At 37.5% G+C, this 15,946-nt stretch overlaps 1 protein-coding gene across 3 annotated transcripts in view; it reads right to left on the bottom strand.

Moving 5' to 3' along the window:
- The window catches only part of CAPN7 (calpain 7), a 31,899-nt gene that overhangs the window by 3,581 nt on the left and 12,372 nt on the right, over window positions 1-15,946 (bottom strand). For 2 of the 3 annotated variants that reach the window (XM_005518996.3, XM_014248527.2), the window contains 11 exons: window positions 14,488-14,634; window positions 12,758-12,864; window positions 11,111-11,231; window positions 10,713-10,857; window positions 9,163-9,262; window positions 7,389-7,524; window positions 6,891-6,966; window positions 4,516-4,661; window positions 3,643-3,705; window positions 1,131-1,261; window positions 76-168 (listed from right to left, as the gene is read on the bottom strand). In XM_005518996.3, coding sequence (XP_005519053.1) covers window positions 76-168; window positions 1,131-1,261; window positions 3,643-3,705; window positions 4,516-4,661; window positions 6,891-6,966; window positions 7,389-7,524; window positions 9,163-9,262; window positions 10,713-10,857; window positions 11,111-11,231; window positions 12,758-12,864; window positions 14,488-14,634 — 1,265 coding nt within the window. The remainder of the gene's footprint in view (window positions 1-75; window positions 169-1,130; window positions 1,262-3,642; window positions 3,706-4,515; window positions 4,662-6,890; window positions 6,967-7,388; window positions 7,525-9,162; window positions 9,263-10,712; window positions 10,858-11,110; window positions 11,232-12,757; window positions 12,865-14,487; window positions 14,635-15,946) is intronic. The other variant, XM_088062893.1, reaches the window with a different exon arrangement.

The following is a 15,946-nucleotide window of genomic DNA, read 5'->3' as shown; positions in this document are numbered from 1 at the left end:
ATAAAGAAAACTACCTGTTAGAAATGAGATCTAAAGCATGTTTCAAACCTCTATGCAGACTTCACTAAGTGTTACCTGTAGTCACCACTGCTTTTTTTCTGAAAGCCATAGGACCCAGGATCTCCCACTGTTGAGACGGTGACAAGTTCAAAACCAACACTGTATTGCCTGCAAGTAACACGACAGACTTTCTTTAGCTATTTGTGCTCTCAAGCAGAATTCAAGTAGTTAAGCTTGTGACACACTCCTGTGCCACATGGCAGAGATCCTGTGTGATCGGATTGCTATCAGAGGACTTGGTGTCAGTGATCCCAGTATAATTTCTCATGTTGCAGTACAACTTGGGACACTTTGTCTGTTCCTGTTAATGCATGTGACAGGCACCGCTGCCCCTGTCCTTCAAACTACCCAAATATGATATCCAAATGCAGGAAAAAATGCAAAGAACGTTCAATTAATGGAATCATGCAGCCACACCTCTGCCTTCATCTTCATTTCATGAGAGAAGGAGTTTCCTCAAAGAGGGGAGGAGAGATAGAAAAATTCTGCCATTTTGTGGAACTCATTGTAAAGATTTGCAAAGGATGAACACTTGACTGCAGGTCAGGAGATGTTGCAATTCAGAAGTGCTGAATACTGGTATTTTGAGGTAATCATTAATTGTGCCAAAGCAATTTGGCCTGCATGAGTGTACTTTTTAGGACATTGTCATCCAGCACTTCTCCTGGCCTGCTAGTGGCAGAGTAAATGCACATGCAGAGCTGTTTGAGAGCTGTAAGGGTTTAATATTGCATATTAGCTCTACTGCAAAGTAAAAGGAATTACGATCATAATAGTTTTAAGAGGAAGTCCTTTATACCTTCTTCCCTAACTCTGCTCAGACTCCAAAACTAAAGAGAAAGGAAGACTGCTGCTTTCCTTATAGGTCAAGGATTTCCCTCAGTAGTTAATGTGTAGATTTAAAACACTATTGATGGTAAAGATAGTACTATTTATGTTTCTAAATCTGAGTCAACTCCCACACCTTGTCTTCTGGATTTTCCATGAGCTTCCCACCCTCCCAGTGGATACCGACGAAGCTTTGTATTTGGCATGCAATGCAGACTGATGCACAATTATTTTCTACAAACCTTGGCCCCCGTAGTTCAATTAGTAATGGTCCATTCTTGTCTAGCTGGAATTGATAAATGGGGTTATTTTTGTAGGTGTCTCTGAAGTTTCCACATCCTCCAGCACTGTGACCTTTCCACTGTCCATTAACCTGAAAGAAGTCAAAAGTACAGAAAACAAATCCTGAGGATTTGTATTGCTTATATACACACACAAACAAGACTAGAAGGTCCTCTCACTTTATAGGTTACTGACTTTAGTGACCTCTCCTGATTTTTAAAGTGAAATGAAAGGTGGTGTTAAGCATTCACAGAGTCTTGTGCAGGTCCCCATCACCCTCAATCAAAGCCTTAAATCCCTGAGATGTACTGCGTTTTTCCAGCCTACATGAAACAAGCACTGAGTGACTGTTTCTGACTGTGACAACTGCAGCTAACAGAAGACCCACATTCCCATCTCTCCCACGCCTACTAGACTACACAGATTGTTTTTTGTCCTCAGACACTCCTCCATTGGGTTAAATGAGAAACAGCAGTGATACAGGCAGGACACTAACAGTGTCATAACCTTTTCTTTTAAAGATCTCTGCCTCCAGCCCTGTCCATCACCTCCATGCACTCTGAGAACCAGCACTGCAGTGACAAGATAACTATGTTCTGCAAGGATAAGACACACAAGAGGAAAAATGCTGCTCAGACTTTGAGAAGCAGGCCATCTGTTTCCAAGTTCCTCTTGCTAGTCATTAAACTGAAAGGTTAGACTCGTAAGACATGCCAGGCATTCCCACAGATTTATAGCTGAGATTCCTCTCTCCTATTACTTCTCTCCTGTCTCTGTCAAATCAGAAAGGGGCAGCATTTTCTCTTGTGATTTAATTTCTTCACTCAGTGCCCTCAAACATGGTAAGTATGGAAGCAAGGGGAACTTATCCCCCCTGCCATGCTGCTACCCAGGAACCTAAAACTGCTGTGTGCTGTGGAGCTTTCTAGCCCTTTTCCACTTCTGTTACCTTTCATTCCAGGAATCACATCAGGGGTTGGTGAGCTCCAGAGGTGACCACTTGACTCCAGTACAGGACATCTAACAGAACTTGTCTTTACTGCTGAACTGTGAATTAGTTCTCTGCTTGCTTTTGAGTGTGATGACTGCTAAGCAATCACCAAATAGGCATTAAATACAGGCAACTAACTTTTTGTATTCAATCCTAAAGACAGAATTGGCCATGGATAGATAAAACATACCTTTTTTATTTCTTTGAATACTAGACAGAGATGTTCAAATTAACAGGAGTTTCCTATATACTTAATTCTCTTTTCAAACATATTACAACATAAAATGGATGTCCCTCCTCAAACAGGTTTTTCACCTTGAATGTGTTTTTGACCTCTTAAAGCACTTCCTCCAAGTAAGCCCAGTTTTTAATAGCTGTATAGGACAGTGGTTTCTGGCAGGACCAAACAAGTCATCGTGCTCTTCCCAGGCATCTCTCTATTCACTCACCATTCTCTAGAACAGGCTTCAAGGGACTGTTCCAGAATTAACAACTGGTATGGAATATTGTCTGAACGCGAGAGCCAGGATAACTGCAAGCCAGGATGTGCCCCTGACCACACAAAATAATGCAATCCTGGGCTTCAGGCACAAGTGTCCTAGAAAATGGACTGCTCCACTGTGGCTCAAGCTCCCTTGTTTCTCTCTTCCTCAGTATGTTACTGTTTGGACAGAAGACTTCAGACTATAACAGGATTCCCCACGGTATGCATGGTAGGTACAGAGCTAAAGTTAACAGCTTCTGGTTTATTCTTTCCTGAGGATAAAATTGCTAAAACATGAAAATACATGCAAGTTAGTTTTCCCTGTGAGCTTTTGGCTATATTTATACTTCAGCTGAAGGTATAACTGCTGCTCATGTTGACAGCTGAAATATGAACGGCAGCTGGCCCCAAAACTGCCTGAGCTTCTTAGTTTCAGTCAAGTTTTTCACTCTCCCCCCTGTTCCTATACTCTCAGGGAGCATTTCTACAGGAAATGTACAATGGATTTACTTTCTTTTTATCCTGTCTGGCAATGGAAGTGCTTATTCCAACTGTTACTGACCCTTGAGGTATCTTTGCAAAATTTAGGAACAATAATGTGTTGTGATATTGCCATCCTAAGTTTGTTTCTTACGGTCTTATTACTGGTGCCTTTGGTTTGGCATTGCTGATTTTGTCCCATCATAGCAGGAGTTTTTCCAAGAAAATCATGCAATTCTCCCAAGAGGAAATGAGCAACACTTCTGGGGGGTTTTCACTCTGCACCATTACTATCACAACCTGATTTCTGCAGTGATGACTTACTAGGGTAGGGGTTGTTGTTCCAAAGGCCAATCTGTTCTACAAAGGCTTTGCAGCACGTCTGCAATGGCACAGCTGCAACAACACGCTCTGTGGTGGAGGTGGGGCAGTAGTATCAAAATATATTTAAAAACCTTGTATATCTTAAATATAGAAAAGCCAAACCAGCGACCTATAAAAGAAAATGTTTCTTTACCCGTTTGGAAATGGTGTAAGGTGTAGGAATCTTGGAAAAGGTGAACTTGCACAAGGAATATACCTGTATTGTAAAAGATGCAGCAGGTCACACATTCATCTTACACTTTTCAAATGGAATCATGACAAATTAAAAGAAAGCAGAATTGCTTACACAACATTATTAGATACTTGTTCACTACATGCCTGTATTACCCATCAGATGACCCTGTGTCAAACACAAAGTTCAAACTAAGGGACTGGGACTAAGACTTAGTTCTACTTAATTTTTCTTAACAACCCCTCCCCCCCCAAATAAAAAACCACAAACAAACAACCCCCCCCCCCAAAAAACCCAACCAACAAAAAAAGCAAAATGGAAACAAACTCTTTTTTCAGTGAAAAAAAATCTAGCATTGATCATTTTGTGACTCACCAGCTAAGAGAAAAACCCAAATCCTAAGTCAAGACCTAGAGAAGTCGAAAGTCTTTAAATCTTAACCAGGATCTAAAATGGCTTTATATAATAGATTTTTGGATACAGAGATACATATATATATACATATATACATATACATACATAGATACATATACATACATAGATACATACATATATACAATGTATACAGATACTGTATACAGATTCTTTTTTATTCTAGGAAATAAGAGTATTTTTCAGCTGATTTTGTTACTAAAATTTTGAATGAATGAAACCACATTAGTATCTTAACTACAAATGGAGAACATTATCAAACACTTCATCCAGTGGTTCTGCTCCATCATTCATAACTTCCCACAATAGCAATATTCAGAAATACCCTTTTTATCAAATATAAAAACAAAGGACTCTTCACTGTTCAATTGTTTACCTTCATTGTGAAACAACAGCACCTACCCTGATGGTGTAATGGATGGTGTTTTGTTTCTCATACTGGGACACCACTAAGGTGAATGTATGGGAACCTGGAGAGGTCAGCTTTATCTTGGTCAGATAATGAGGACTGTTGATCCGAATACCATCAATATAAGGAGGAGGATCAGCTGAAAAAGGAAAGAATGATAATTTTTCCCTGACTAAAAAATCCATCAGCTTGGTAAACTTCTAAGATTAGACTGAACAGACCCAAGTGCTCTGAACAGAGGAGAGCCTCAAGACTTACCCATAAAAAGGACAGTCTTAACATCAACTACTGTTTTCAAGAGAGGTATATCACACATAACAAGACACCAATTCTGTGCTTGAAAGTACAGCTTAAATCCTAAGACTTGCAAGGACTGCTTATCCATCTCCCACCAATGTCACTACTCCAAGAAGACTACTGTACTTACGTTGAAATTTCAAGTGAAAGATAATGAATGTTTAAGCATTCTTTGAAAATCTCTGAAGTGTCTGCTCTTTCTTCATTGGCTGGACAGTTCCAGAATGCCAGCTGCCAAAATCTTTGGCCAACTCGTAAACAATACTTCAAAACATTAGTTAATTCCTTTAACTAAATCACGCACGCTTTCTCTCCCTCTCTCTTCAAATTCTGTGATCATTACACAGATGCAGTTGCATCCCAATACCAATGCACATGTGGTACTTAAAAAGATCCCAAATGTTTGCTTTTACAATTAGACAGTGTAATTTGTTATTTGGCCTCTAATTGGTTCTTTCCAGACTTCTTTTAATTTCAGTGAAGCAGGACCAAGTCTAGCCAATTACTTCAATAGGTCCAGGATCAGGTCCTTTTATTTTCTTCCACAAAGCAACATGGGAGAGGGGAAAGGATTAATATAAAACAATAAGAAGCTTAGGAATGGGAAGTCTCGGCCTTGCTGCCAAAGGATTAAGTTGCTTTGTTCTCATCTTATTTTAACAGATGGTTAAAAATAATACTGCAGCTTGACCAATCTATTTCTACGGAAAAAGGTTTTAAACAAGTTTGAGCTCGTGAGATCAGAAGTTTTTAAAAGAGTTTGTGTAGCAAGACAAAACACATCAATCATTCAGTTTTTGCTACTGGTCTTGCTAGGCTGTCTGTTTCAAGCACAACTGAACAATTCCCTCTACTATACAATTGTGTTTGGGTTTGCTCACTTAAGAACATTTGCAGTGAGACACACATGTAAAATAAGCACTACTACAACTACCAAGAACACCGGAAGCAACTTGGGCAGTTGCTTCTCCTCACAGAGCAGCTCTTGTAAAAACAGATGATGATTTGGTCAGGTGTCAACAGATCTTTCCACAGAAAGACAGGTCCTAGGGGAAGTTTGGATTCTGGGAGAATTGGTCAGCAGAGTTCACTGAACAAGATCAGATGTGAACAATGCAATCCTTATTAGCCATTCCAATAGAAAAAGTCCCACCAATTCCATTCTGGTGAAAAAAAGCTTTAAAATCTACTAAGGGAGTTGTTGCATGAGCAGCTACCTGAATGCAAACCTGGTTCTAAAGAGGTTCCTATCTGTAAAAGCAACAGGCCAAATCCTACTTGTTTTAGGATGCACCTTCACTAAATAATTCCAAGGAATATTTTTAGCAATCTCTAACTTAATGGAAAGAATAAATAAAAATATGATCTCATTAGGTCTACCTTAAAGTTTCAGTCTATCCATTCAACCTGGGCATTACCTTTACACCCTGTGTCTCAGCCTGTGTTTCAGACCTGCTATCTCTCTTGAAATAAAGTGTACTTGGCTACTTCACAGCTACAGCAAACCTCTCTTCAAGGTAAAAAGAATCTGACATATAATGACCAAGAATGAGATTTTGATAAAATTGGAACATTTTAAACATTACATACCTGATACCTGGAAATATGCTGTTCACCTATATTTCATAAGCTTGCTTAGGTAATTTACTAAGCTATGTTCATGGGACAATTAACCCTGATTCTTTTCATTTTGTGGAACCTGTAGACCTTTAAATAATTTCACAAATGGGAAATAATTATGCTATCAGAGAAACTAACACAGATCATCTTCTAAGCATTAACTTCTGTTTATTTTTCAGTGTCAGAAAAGAAAAAATAAAGAAAATGTTGCATCAAAATAAGTGTCAGCAGGACTATGTAGACCTCTTAAGAGTGCTTATAGCATGTGTAGAATGGCCTATTCCTTCAGTGTAGACTTTAAGTAGGATCAAACAGAGCAAAACAATGATTTCAGAAGACCGACCCCTTAATGTGACATCTAGATTTAAAGAAAAAGTGCCTTTCCACAAAATTCTGTGTGCTTCTTCATTTATTTATAACATCAGTTTCTTGGCAATTAAAGTACACTAACCTGGATAGTAAACTTTTTTGCCATCAGTCTTGTATACAACCATTGTAATGAATTCCCGATTGTGTGCAAAGTCATCCTATAAAAACAAAACCCACAAAAAACCATAAATCAGAGTTGTGCAATTCTGTGGAAAATCGTGAATGCTTCATCAGCATCAAGTACACCTTCTACCATCCCTTTTGATTACCACACAGTATGATCTGATATTTGTATTTGTTTGGATACCCAACAGCATTCTTTTTCAAATGCTTGAAGTAAACAAACATCCACTAATTTAATTTATTCAGGCCCCAGGAGTCGAAGTTACTTCAGAACCTTTATGGTGGAATAGAATCACTTAGCTCCAATTTATTGTTTCAATTGGAGGTACATGTACCTGCTGAATTAAAGAATTCTACATGTACACAGGCATACACACCTGAACATAGGCAGTAATATACTAATAAGAGAAAGCCATATAGAAAGATTTAGAGAAGCTCTGCAGTGCAGAACCAGCACCTTGTCAGTGATGTGCCTGCTGAGCAGGACCCAGACAGCAGCACCACCCTGTGGACACTGCACCTCCAGCTTGTACTGAGGGTTGTTGGCCAGGCTGTAGGCATCCTTCACCGGGCCCTGCTTTGCATCCCACGTACTGAAAGTGATACAGACACGTTGTTAGACCAGTAAGAAACTAATCTGTGCTTTGAAACCAACTCCAAATCCTACACGTACGCAGATATTATCAGTAACAAGTTACCATAGCCTAGTTTTCTACTGGAATCTGTGGCAGTGGTTACATAACACAGTCACATCAGAAGCATTATCTTTAGAACCTTGTTTTGTAAATGAGTTCATCACAATACATGTATGATAATAAAAAATGCTAAACATAAATAGCCTGGCTGGTGACTGCAACCACACAAAGCACAGAAAAAGCAGAACCATTTAAGCAGCCTGGGCTGCACAACCATATCCATGATTGCACACACCAGTATTAAATGAAAAACACCTACACTTTTGTAACTGTAGAAATCTATCTTTCAAAAGCTTGCCAAATCTTTTTCTCCACTAATTTTCTTTTTTTTTCCTGAGGCAATTTTTATTTTAAAAATTGCCCTGTTTCATGCTTGGAAGGGTGTACTGCCAGAAGTGTTAAAGACCTTTGAGGTGCCCTGCTGCAGAATCTGCCTGCTGCCTTTTGAAGTGTCTAGACAAGAAAAATACAGTGAAAAAAAAAACCAAAAGGTGATGATGACTGAACATATAGTGTAGCACACTGGAAACAGAAGTGTATACAGCTATTCCTTAGTCTCCTTGTCCCTATCACACTTGTAAAGCTGAACAGCATGTGTGAAGGTTGCATTAACAAAGCTTCAAATTATCACTGTTGTTACTATGCATTTTATGGCAACTGCCACTGCTAAGGCTTTTCCCTAGACAGAGGGAAGGCAGTCACTGATGATGTAAGGACAGACAGACCAGTAGGTGAGCTCTGACTTTAGTATACACATTATTTCATCTTGCTACATCACCACAGTGTATTTTAGAAATAATTGGAGCACAAAAATGGAAGGAGCCTTTACAGATAAGCTCAGCAGTCATGCTGTGGATGAAGGAGCTTGTGCAGAGCTAACACATGCAGGGACAGTGTGGAAGGAGTGGCAAAGTGTAGCCTAGTGGAGTGGAAAAATATAAAAACCCTTGCTTCCCAAAACCAAGACACAGATACACACACTTATCTTCAAACTGGGAGACAAAACCCCTGAATGTAAAAGATTTTTGGTAATGTAATATCCCATTCAGAAAACAAATCAGCAGGCAAGGAAGATCATTTATGATAAATACAAGTGCTAAAACATGTAATTGGTTAAACTACCCTGATGTCAATGAACACACCCTATAAAGACAACACATGCCACACAACTCACTTGCAAGTGGCCAGAAAAATGAATTCCAAATAATAACTAGGTCACTTAAGCACTTAAGTGTCTGGGCACTGCTTAGAGATGGACTGCACAAAAATCTGTTTTTTATTCTGACAGGGAGATGTGGGACTGAGGTCAGAATCTGGTTACACAATTACAGTTCCACAGCAACATCACAAGGGTCACTGAGCTCCACTGATGTTACAGAAGTAGTCAAAAACAAAGTCTGGGCTGAGAAAGTCAGGCTCAAAAAAACAGGGCTGGAATTCCAACCCCTAGCTGTAACCTGGAAGAATGGAAGGAAGGAAACATCACATCAGAACACTTACTGAGATTTTGAAACAAAAATTTTCTTTTGGACAAACCTGTGAATACATGTAGATTCTTTAAAAAGACTTGGGTTCCAACTCAAATAAATAACATCATAGTACTGGCAGAGGTCCTCCCAGGAAATCCAGAAAATGCCTGAAAAGGAAATGCTGTTATTATTTTCTTAACAGATACCTTGATTTTACTTGTGTCTCAAAAGTCTCTTTCTGAGCAAATGGTACAGATTATATAAGCCAACATTTCTGCAAAATGTAGTAGTAATGTCTGAACTGCCTAAATTGGTTCATTTAAACTTGCCCCCCTAACCAAATTAAAGCAAGAAAACACAAGTTAATATCTGCTTGTTATCTGGGACTTTTTGAAGCTGACAGAATGTTTTTCCCTTCTCAAGCACTAAGCAGAAGGTATGAGAAAATCTGCTATTTTGAGACATCATTAGGTGATTCTGACCTGATTTCCCCTTTCCTAGGTTTCTTAAAAACAAAACAAAAAACACAGTCAAACAGGTTCCAGAAATTCAACAACTTACATCAGCAGTCATCCAGCACAATCAATCACTCAATCAACATGTGAGTATGCTTAAATGTATTTCTAAGATACTTCATCCAATACCTATGTCACTTGTTTTTGCACCCTAAATTTGCTTTATCTTTGCAACATTCTCATGCATTTTTTCTATTCTAGTTCTCCATAGCTCACTTAATTGCAACTCCAGCCAACAACAGTGCCTGTTGTAGCAGCCTTACAAATCATGTCTCTGACACAGGCAGTTGCAGGGCTTGCAGCACTAAAGAACAGTCACAATAACTACACAGAAACAAGAAGACCAAAGTGTAAATCCACTTAGAAGGAATAACTCCATTGGAGTAATTTCATATAAAATTTTAACAACTAGATGCTACAAATTACTTACAAAATTAATGGGTAAATAAATAACAAGCTATTATAACTGTCACAAATCCAGGGCTGCTATTTTTATGTTTAAATAAAAAGTTTTCATCAGGCATCAGCACAAGGCTTATCAATAAATGCTATAATCTAAAGGATTTGGAGGTACGGTGTTGTAAAAACAGTGGCACTGAACAAAAGAGCTCCCTTGGGGATTTGCAGACAGCAATGAGGACACAGTGAAAAAGCAGAAACATCTTTCTGAAAGTAAAATGCAGCTGTTGCAGCAGAAAGACTGATTTAAATACTGATTACAGTAAGCATGTTGATACATATTTGAAAATGCTGGAGAGGAAAAAAACCACAAAAAGTCCATTCATGTATTAAAAAGCAGCATTACACAGTTTATTGTCAGAATGTTCTCTTTGCACAGAACTCCCACAAATTGAGACAGCACACTTAACCAAGAAGGTATTTTCTTGTCAATGAATTTGAGATATATATATTTAACAGTCTAGATTACTTAAACCCCAGAAAAACCTGAAATGACAGATTTAAATACACAAATACTTCCTAAACTTTTGGACTATTTCGTTTCTAGTGTCTGTTTTACTCTCCTTGTGTGTAAGCATTCCTTTCCACCTTCCTGCAGGGGATACACCACAAAGATCTATAATAACTTTTAAAACCTTATTACCATTGTCTATTTTTTGAGCTGTCCTCGGATCAAAGTTCAAGTATTTTTGTAAATCTGGGGTCCAGTTTCTTGTGTCATTTTCACTGTATCGTCCCTTCCAACGTAAGTGGCTCCAGGGATTTTTTAGCTGAAGAAATCGAAGTCCCTAAAAAAACCACACAAAGTAAAATTGTCAGTTCATCTTGTCACAGTAATTTTTACATATTGAAAGTGGTTTTTATATGGATCATGAAAACACAGAATCATCAAGTTTTCTGAAATTTCCCAGTGGAGTCCAAGACAAAAAACACATTAGCCATTAGAGAAAAAAAATCAGTAGCTACCCATCTAGGGTAAACCTAGAAACACATGCAGGTTTAAAACAGGAGTTTAAAACCACCTTTAGTTTCACTTGATACCTTATATTCTCTTATATCCAAGACTGCATATGCATGGGTTGGAACTAAACCCCACTTTTCTCCTTCCTCTTCAGACATCACCCCTGTTGCTGTTGTGATAAGGACATCTCCCTTGTGAAATCTGTTGAAAAAGAGGTGAAAAAAAAGCTTAATTAAATCTCACAAGTTGCAATCTAACATTTTCCAGACAGTGCAATAGCATGTTTGTACACTGTCCATTATCAAGACCCTGTTTTATAAAAACTGGGATACAGGAGTTTTTGTCAGCAAAAATCGCTCCTGAAGAAAATTTGAGAAAGTGGAACTATTTTTCTTTCAGAATTAAGTATATAGTTTAAATTAAAAAAATATTATTTTAATATAATTTCATATTCTCTTAAACAAAATTCAGCACTTACCAACCTGAAGCTCAGCCTGTGTCAGTTTTAAGATACTTCACAGATCCACAGCTGAGCACAAATGTGGTTCCATCACCACTTACTTGATGACTATAGATAGCAAATTATCAAGTTTGTCACAGCCCTGGGATTCTGAAGAATGAGAAGTTCATGCTTCTATACTTCTGCAGCTGTTTATACTCAAGTTTAGTGTTCTGAATAGCAATTGTTAATTTTGGAACAATTACTGTTATGAAAACATACTAACATGTTTCCAGCCTACATTAAAAATCCAAGTACATACTCAGTGTCCCTAGACAGATCACAGGATCACTGGACTATATGGATCAACACATTTTCACTCTAGCACAGGTGAACAACAGCGATGCTCCAATGGCTAGATCCCATCCTAACTTCAGTCACACCTTCAAATTACAACACCAGAACATGTGAAAAATTGTTGACAGCTCTGAGAGCTCCTAAGCAACTGAAAAAACACCGTAGAAAGACTCTTTTATCGTGGATGCAGATGTTTCAGTCAACTCCCTCTACTGCACTGAAATACATAAAACACTAGCTGCACAAAACTGTTATGAAAGAAATCAAAGTACTTGGTATATCTGGCATTTATAATTTACAGCTCTTACACCATAAGCAAAATAACAGAATCATTTACTTCAGACCTTTAATACCATCAAATCCACCTACTGTTGCTGTAGGTCTGAAAACCAGTATTGCAGATTTGATGGACTTTTGTTGCTCCTCCAGGAGATTTACTGATGGGGCATAATCTTGTGATACAACTAGAAATACTGTATTATATCTGCTTGCTAAGGACAGCAGACATAATACAGTTCTGGGGAACTGTGTGGAAACTCAACGCACATATCCTTCTTTTTAAACACTTAACTGGTATATATTATAACTGGTACCAGATATAATATAACTGGTATATTGGTTCCAAACTGCTCTTCTCTGACTCTATATTCTGTTTTCTTTATCAAGGAAAGGGTTATTTTTTTTATTCATACATAAAGAAGAAGAATTCTGTTGCACAAAATTTCCCAGGATTTTAATCTTCTGTTCTATCAAAGCCACCAATATCTCAATTTTTCTTTTTCCAGAAAGCACATGGAGGTTTTAAAAGCACAATTTGTAGCAGTACCAAAATGCTGTTGAAGTATCTGTGGTGACTGTACTTCTTTTACAATGGTAACAGAGCTAATACACAGCAAGCATTTTAATTACATAGGAAAGAAAAAATGTCTACCTCTGATAAAGCATTCTGAAAGTGCTGTCTTTATTGAAGGCTTGATTGTCAGAGTGCATAGCAATTCTTTCAGGTATCCAACCTGTCAGTGCATGAAGATCAATATTCTGAAATGAAAGTATTCAAAAGAAATCAGAACAGATGATCCATATATAAACATATGATGTCTGTACACAGCTTATAAAATGCCTTGAAAGAAATCAAGTACACAAAAGTTACAATACAGCTCTGCACATAAAAGGGTCAAGATTAAGACTAACAAACAAAAATTCTTTGATTAGACAAGGACATCATTTCCAAGTAGCTTAAAAAAAAAAATAAATCAACAAACAAGCTGAAAAGTGAACTGATGAAATTCCAGAGCAATGGAAGCATATCAGAATCATCAGTCATGCTCAACTGTGTGATGTGTTCTATTTATTTCATTGATTTACAGATTTGGAAAACATATCTCAGAAGCACTGTTTGGTACCTTGCTATTAGATATGCATTTTAAATAATTTATGGGGGTTTTTTTCTAAAGCTCAGGGTTTGGGTTTTTTATTCTTTTTGATAAAGCTGACACTGACATGTATTTCCATAACAAGGTGCTTTAATTTCTCAACTCGTAGAAATATTTCTTAATTCCTATTCTTTTGCTTTGTACTCCTCAAAGCAAAAGCAGAGACTGTAAATGCTTGAAGTGTCAATAATCAGCACTGTGAGGGTGGGAATTTGAGGAATTAAAAGTACAAGACAGTCTGATTGTAAGTAACCCTGATTACAGAAGGAAGCTGGAATACAGCAGAAAGTGGAGGGGGCAGGAAGGGTGGAGATTAAATGTCACCAGTCAAGCTGCTTTTCCAGATAGCAAGTTAGAGAATGACAATGGGAATAAAACATAGTTATTTTCACCAGCTTTTGGCCTTCAAAGCAAAGCAGCCTGACACATAAAAATGTGTCCTACATTTACCCCTTATACAAAGCCACGTGTCTCCATAACAGTTTTTCAAGAGGTGATGATTACCAAGTATACCCAACAAGAATGTGATTGTCAAGACACCAATTAGCACCATAAAGTACAAAAAAAAAAAATCTTTAAAATTTTAATAGTATAAATTAAAATCAGAAAGGCTTCCTAAGTAACAAATTCTGTGGGCTACTCATTTCAGCAAACCCTTTAAAGAATAACCTGCATGTCACTTGTATGTAATATGTTGACTGTTTCTTTGGTAACCACATTATAGAAACCCAATGCATATTTATGGAGATGAGTGGAACAATCTGATAAACAAATTTGCACAGATCAAAGTACTTGCTCCCTCTATATAGACCTTCTAAATGAGTAGACTGTTCCTTTCCTAGCTGACTCCATTAACTAATGAGGGAGAACTGTCCTATTTATTGAAAGAGTTAGAAACCAAAATCAGCAGTATTGGCATGGCCAAAGAGAATTTATGACTTCACCCAACACCTCCATCTAGAATCTATACAAACAACCATCAATACTGAAGTCTGAGAACTAAGATTAACTTTGACCATCAAGATATCTTGCTCATTCTGTTTTGATGGAATAATTTCATTAAGTACAGCTAAAAATATTTGTGAAAGAAACAGAAAAAAATTAAGAGAATGTCTAACCAAATACTTGTCTCCCCAAGCTGTTCACTTTGATTTCACTAGAAGGAAATTATTTTATCCATTATTATTTAAGTGGAGTATTTTCCTCTTTGAAATAATCTCATACTTACAGAATTTGATCCAGGAAAATCATATCCTCCCATGACCTTCATGTAAGCCTTTTCTATTAGTGACACCCATAATTCATTCTTATTATTGGAATAAGAGCAGAGAAGTTCCCCACTATGATCAACAGGTAACTGGTCATCTATGATTACCTGTGTGAAATGAATGAAAAATCATCATCAACCAAATAAAGTATTTTGAAAGTAATCAGAAGATAAAACCCTCATTAATACAAAGCTTTTCAGACAAAGACAGACCTGACCATTATTCTCACATATGGACACTTCCATCAGTCCTGCAGTGGTTTGCCCAAGTGAACAAGAAATTCTACTGCCAGCTTTTGATTGCATTGGTCTAACTGGGTGACATGTGAGTGGCTGCCTTGACTGATGGTAACAGTACACATTTACAAAGTGTGCAATAGTTACTGCAAAAGGCACTTGTGGAAAGGTTCCATGAAATTACAAGCAAAAAAAGTAAAGAAAAGCCTAATAATATTCCTCATCTAATTAGGAATCAGAGCATGGACAATACTTGGTAGGAAGCAGAGAAATAAATATTTATTTATCTTTAAGGAAACAAATAGTGTCATATCACTTTCATAGCCTTGAGTTCCAGATCTAAGTTTCTTCTCTCTAAAGAGGAAAAACACCTTAAAGCAGCAGCTCTGGCAGTAGTAACATTTCTTCTTTAAGTTAAGTACTATATATTCATCATCATTACAGATTCTTACTGCATATTTGCAGTAATCTGAAACAGTTCCTGTGAATAGGTGTTTCAGTTTCCTGTTGGCACTGGTCCTTTACAAATAAAGGCTACCAATACAGCACATTCTCTGGTCAAATCCTATCTGTGCAGGAATGAACAGACCTTTTCATAGGAGACTAAATGGCCATTCATCCTGACAAAAGGCAGCCACTAGGAGATATTTTGGAAAGAAAACTAAGAGCAAGGCAGACACAAAAATTATACTTTCCTGAAACATTCAGATTCTGGAATTTTGCAGCTCAAGGACTTCCTGACCCAGAGGTTATACCTTAACAATTAAGAGCCTTTAAGGAGTTTCCCTCTACTTTTCCACCCCATGAATATAACCACTCAACTTCTGAACTCTGATAAACATTCATCAGTCACTATGATCTATGCTACAGTTAAGTATTACAAGGAAAAATACATTATTTTATGTTTTTATTTATTGCACTGGAAAGAAAATTAAGTAGTTTGTGAGTTTGTGAACTTTTATTTTCAGGTATTTCCTCTTCTTACTAGAAATCTGTAGTTGAGCAAGGCCTTGCTTGAGTTATCAGTTGAGTTATTCCTCTATGATCATTTCATATCCATACTCTTCCTCATACCTCCCTCTATATTTTTTAATTCTTTCTAAGAGTCAGTGGAAGAGTGCACATCTAATTTATAAATAGAGGATACATACCTTTGTTCCTGTTTGGTTTTCACAATTCTGTT

This window comes from Pseudopodoces humilis, chromosome 1 (genome assembly GCF_049639895.1).
Source record: "Pseudopodoces humilis isolate 2021_Gansu_Grassland_sample_001 chromosome 1, ASM4963989v1, whole genome shotgun sequence".
In the NCBI taxonomy this organism is placed as follows: Eukaryota; Metazoa; Chordata; class Aves; order Passeriformes; family Paridae; genus Pseudopodoces; species Pseudopodoces humilis.
Note: the sequence above shows the minus strand (reverse complement) of the source record. Positions and strands in the feature narration are given on the sequence as shown.